General features: G+C 29.3%; 2 protein-coding genes across 2 annotated transcripts; both read left to right on the top strand.

The window, feature by feature from the left end:
- Positions 1 to 1,957: 1,957 nt before the first annotated feature.
- Positions 1,958 to 2,857, top strand: LOC112681397. The gene is made up of 3 exons (XM_025551656.1): positions 1,958 to 2,024; positions 2,208 to 2,558; positions 2,628 to 2,857. Exons 1-2 carry the CDS (start codon positions 2,004 to 2,006, stop codon positions 2,493 to 2,495), a joined length of 309 nt encoding a protein of 102 aa, XP_025407441.1. The 5' UTR covers positions 1,958 to 2,003; the 3' UTR covers positions 2,496 to 2,558; positions 2,628 to 2,857.
- On the top strand, positions 2,686 to 3,417 carry LOC112681396 (zinc finger BED domain-containing protein 4-like). Its single transcript, XM_025551655.1, has one exon. The coding sequence runs from the start codon at positions 2,686 to 2,688 to the stop codon at positions 3,415 to 3,417; it is 732 nt and encodes a 243-aa protein (XP_025407440.1).
- The last annotated feature ends 2,406 nt before the right edge of the window (positions 3,418 to 5,823 follow it).

Genomic DNA, 5,823 nt, shown 5'->3' with positions numbered 1-5,823 from the left:
AACCATTACCTTTGGGTGTCCACACAACAAAGTAACAGTACTGTCTTTCTGATATTTCCAATTGTCTTTGCACTTGAAAATAATAATCATGACTGTTTTTCAATTTCAAATTGCCATTTTTTAAATATATGCAATTTAATTTTTTATTTTCAAAAGCTTCCTCGGGTGTCATATATTTTAAGGATGTTGGTCATTTAATCTCAACAATTCTTTCGTCATCAATTGAACCGTCAGGGCTAGCTGCCAAAAATGTTAAATTTTTATTTATAAAAAAACCACAAGGCAATATATATATGAATATTTACGCCTAGTTTAATTTCTTAACAATTCTTTGCTATCGGCTCATTTTGTATTCCATTCCTAAATAAAAAATATATAAATTAGTAATTATTTAGGAGTAAATTAAAATTTAATTATATATAATACTTAACCTAGTACATTTAATAAAAATTAAAAATAAATAACCTTGTGGCAGCATTGCCTCGAAATAGTTCATACAATATATACTTGATAGTGTTAGCCCGAGAGATAGTAGCTCTAAATTTTGCAACCTTTCCAAAATTTGAGGCAGTCAGACGCATCTTACGTTGTCTTCGCCATTCGTCACAACTAGGGATGTCCAAATATTATCGACAATATCGAAATAAAGATATTTCAGGTTCAAAATATCGATATTTTATATCGATATATTTAATACGATATATCGGTTACATCGATATTTTTATTCTGGATATCGATTACATTTTTCCGTATTTTTATTCAAAAAATTATATTTATATTTTGTATACACATAAAGCACACGTTGTTCCCCCAGAATTTAAATAATATGTGTGTGGAATGTGGATTAACCATAGACATAAAAATATATACATATAATAATATTATTAAGTCTATGGAATTAACGATAGTGAATGAACGGAAAAACCAAAAAAAATAGTAATGACCATTGTTAATTTTAGAACTTGAACAACAATAATATATTGTTATACACTTATACTCCGGCCCAGGAGAGAGTACTTCTCGCTCGCGCATGGCTACTAGCATTTCGGTTTCTACAAAAGTTTTTTCGTCGTCTCGTCTAATCTAATTACTTAAATAATTAAAATGGCTGTTAATATTACTAAAAATCAGTTGTTAGTTTTTTTCATAAAAATCGATTCATATAATTACAAATGTAAAACGTGTAATAAAGTTTATAAAACACCAAATGGAGGTATTGGAAATCTTAGAACACATTATTTGACACATTTAAAAGATCCTTCTGACAAAGTGGTTTTGGGTAAAAGAAAATTGCAAACCATTTTGTTGCCGACACTACCAAATACAGAGACATTTGAAACTGATCCCGATGAGCCTCAAACTGTAGCTATTATTTCTGTAAGTATTTGCACTATACCAATGCATAAAATGTATTTTATGCACCTACTAGTGTAAACATAGGTACATATTATATTTTGGACAATAAATTATTATTTTTTTTAAGGAACCTAGTGACACATTTCCCAGTCATTTAAAAGTACAGCAAACATTACCTAACATGATAATGAATATTAAATCTACAGAAAGTAAGTGAACATAATTTTTGTTTAAATATTGATATATTATTGAGAGCATAATAAATTATTCACTATTCGTTGACATTAATATACCTAGCTTTGATTTAATTTAATGCAATGTTTTTTTTTTTTTTTAATAATATTTTATAGATGGTACCAAAGCGGAAAAAATTACTAATGCCATTACATACTACATTTTTAAAGATAATGTACCATTTAAAACTGTAGAAAGTGATGGTTTTAAATATCTGATGCAAACAGCATGTCCATTATATAAAATTCCTAGTAGAAACACATTTAGAAGAAGAGTAGATGACATTTATGATGTCATTTCTTGTAAATTCAAAGAATCTCTGTCTAAAGTTCAACATGTAGCTGTTACGACAGATGCATGGACGGAAATGATGCAAGTGAAGAGCTTCCTTGGGATAACTTTGCATCTAATCCATGACACCAAACTTGAATCAAGTTCGTATAATACTTTGTTAAAACTACTTTATTTTATGAATTGTTGTTGTAAAGAAATAAGAATACTTTTAAATTACTTATATAAACAGGTCAGGTGAATTATATACAATATATAAGAATTATTGAAATTAAAAACCTTATTTGTTAATAAGTAAATGCTAATCTAATTAAGTTAATTTATAGGAACTAAACCAAAGTCATACTGCAGAGTACATAGGAAGGATTTTGGTTAACACATTGGCTGACTGGGGATTGAAAAAAACCAATGTTGTTGCGGTTGTTACTGATAGTGGTGCTAATATAAAAAAAGCTATTATAGACCAGTACACAGCCGATAAACATGTACCTTGTGTTGCTCACACAATGTATCTAGTAGTTGTAAAAGGAATTGAGAAAACACAAGAAATTGACAAAGAAACCAAAGTTAAATCTGGTGGTGTTCCAGTCTTGGTATCCAAAGTTAGAGAATAGTCAAATTTGTAAAGAGAAGCTCAAAAGTTAGTGACTTATTGAGAAAGTATCAAAATATTGAAGGTAAGTACCTAAATAAACTATATTTGCAATTGTTATAATGACACCTAATTACTATGCATTAATTTTTAGGTAAGAAAGAGGGCAGTATTTAAAACTCATTTTAGACATCAGAACACGATGGAATAGTATGTATTACATGATTGAAAGATTTTTAAAACTAACCAACAACATATCACAAATGCTTCTCACTCTTAATGGTAAAGATATACCAGAAATGATATCTGGCCATGATATAAGATGTCTACATGAGATTTGTTTATTGCTGAGACCATTTGAAGTACTTACTAAAGAACTTTCCACAGACAAAACGGTTATGTCAAGTAAAGTAATCCCATTAATATTAGGTACTAGAAATGAATTGGAGAAGAAAATCCCGAATGTAGCTGTCGCAATACGTTTGAAATTAAAACTAATCGAAGAACTTGACTATAGATGTAGAGCTTATGAGCAAACATCCATATTACCAATTTGCACAATGTTGGATCCTCGATTTAAGGATATACATTTTAAAAATCCACTTGCAAATTCTAAGGCCCAAGAAAGCATAGTTCAAATGATGAACAATGATAATGATATTGTAGAAAATGAAACATTGTCAACTGCAGAACCAGATTGTAGCAACACAGACAAACATTGTGATTTATGGGGCCATCACAAATCATTAGAAAAAAAGCGAAATGATAGAGCTTGTAATAATACTCCTAGAGGAGAATTAAATTCTTACTTACACTATAAAATTTTAAAATTGGATCTTGACCCATTGATCGAATGGGAAAATACAAAAACAATTTTTCCAAAATTATATAAACTAGCGATGAAGTATTTAGTGGTTCCTGGAACATCAGTACGTACCATCTGAACGCCTTTTTAGTAAGGCTGGAGAAACTATTAGCAAGACAAGAAACCGATTAACTGGTTCCAGGGTATCAAAACTACTTTTTTTACAATCTGTGGACAAAAGTCAATGGAATTTTTGAAATAATTCATTGTGATTGTTATTCATTATTTTTTAACCAATAGTATTTAAGTAAGTTATTTAATTGTTCACTATTAACATATTATAACAAAAATGTATTATATTAATTTATGATGATTATTATGAGTTATGACCATTTTCAGTTTAATAAGTTAAAGTTTGTTATACGTAAAGTCACGTTGAAATTCACGTTAAAACTGAAACGCGGTTATTGACGCGTGCCATCTATCGCTTTATATTATAGATTTAAATGGCATAATGATTTTTATTATTTTCGATAAACACAATCTCATAGATATGACAAAATTCGATTAAATTAGTCGTTATTAAATACATATGTGTATATTCTAACGCTATGATAAAATAAAATTGCCCACATAAACCGAACCGAGTGCCCATATTACGCGGTTAGATTTAACATTGTTAATATACATTTGTATTGGTACCAGACCTGTTTGCCCACAATAAGCGGATTCCACTGTATTTCAATGCATTCTTGACCAATTGCAAACTAGTTTAACTCTTTGCGGCACGTGTTTTTCAGATTTTTCTACCCGGTTGTTGCACAACCTATTAAATTTTACTTTAACTGTCATAGCTTTTAATGTAATTTCTTTTAAATCCATTACATACAATTATTATAAAGTAAAAATATATATATATAAATTGAATGATGTGTTAACTATAGGTGGAATCACATGTATCCCACCGTGTACTTTGAGAGGTTATTTTATGAGTATGTATAGAATTGAATTTAGAATTTCAAATTTTTTTTTATTTATAATTACAGCAAGTTATAAATGTTATTATAAACCATTTTATTTCTTATATAAGTTATGTGGGTTATAACTAAGAATAGTATTATTAAATAAAGAAGTAACAAATTTTAATTTCGTACAACAAAAAAAAATCTTACAAACAATTAAAAATTAAATTAATTACTTTTGTGAAAATTAAAAAAAAATTATACAACTTACACTAATTATTTATGGTAATCAGTAAAACAGTTTTTGTTTGTATTTAAACATAAAGATATGTTAGACACTGAGCATATCCATTCAGTTCTTATTGGCTGGTGTGCAGATTGATCGAGTCTAATATTTTTTGGAACAAACGACTTATTTTTTTTGAGTTGAATTAGAGGTGATTCTGAAGTTTGTTTCATCTTTCGACGTTTTTCTAACATTTTTTTTCTTACTAATTCTGATGAAATTTCTCAGCGAAAGTTTCGAGTTTTCCGAATACTTGAAGACGGTTTTACAGGATTTGGCAATATGTACGTAATATTATCATTTAGATTTAAAATTTCTACATTACTTCCTACCTCACAATTCAACGAATCACTTGATTATTCTTCAACTATAAAATTTGCGTTTTTAATTTTAGGAGTATAGTCTTCGTCTTCATCTGTATCATCGATTGAAGTAAGGTTATCGTCATCTGAAGGTATACTTTCAAACAATACATCACATATTTCACGGTCGTTTATTTTCATGTTGATTGCTTAATAATTAAATAACATAGTATAGTTAAAAAGTTAGTAAGTAATTAAAAACAACGAAGAAATAATATAAGACACGCGAGTGTACTACACGAATGATATTCACTATAACTACTATACTAACAAGAAATGACTGTTGTCAGTACCGCACGGTGGGTTATTTATTGGACGGTCACATTTATCAATATTACACAGGTCCCAGAAATACGAATTAATTTATTTTGATATCATAATAATGTTCACTAATATTTACGTCGAACGAAAAAAAAAAAATGAACAAATCGGTTGACCAAATACTGAGTAATACAAAATAGAAATAATTATAGTGAACTGATCACGTGGACAAAAATAAGGACAGAAGAAATTCGTAATAAACTCGCACAAATTACCCATAATTTGTTTATTTTTATATCAAGGCCATAAGAATGTGCAACAATATTAATGTCAAGTTATCAATGGAAGAAATATTTGATCGGGAAAAAAATAAAAATAAAAGAAAAGGTGGGTTATTTTTCGTACCACCGTGAAGAAATGCTTATTTTTTTGGTGTCCCACCATGCCGCAAAGAGTTAAATGACAGATTTGTCAATAATAAATATATTATTGCTGATATGCAATATCTATTACTGTTCACGTTGCGAACACTTATTATTTATGTTATCATTTTCGTGCGATGCATAGCGGTGCGTTGCGTACCTGCGGCCGTTGCCGTCAGCGGCGATAAGCCTCCGTGTGCGACCGGCATAGACATATTATGATATGGACTGCTCCTCCCCCACACCCTGCCA

This window comes from Sipha flava, unplaced genomic scaffold (assembly GCF_003268045.1).
Source record: "Sipha flava isolate LNK unplaced genomic scaffold, YSA_version1 19074_pilon_pilon, whole genome shotgun sequence".
Classification (NCBI taxonomy): Eukaryota; Metazoa; Arthropoda; class Insecta; order Hemiptera; family Aphididae; genus Sipha; species Sipha flava.
Note: the sequence above shows the minus strand (reverse complement) of the source record. Positions and strands in the feature narration are given on the sequence as shown.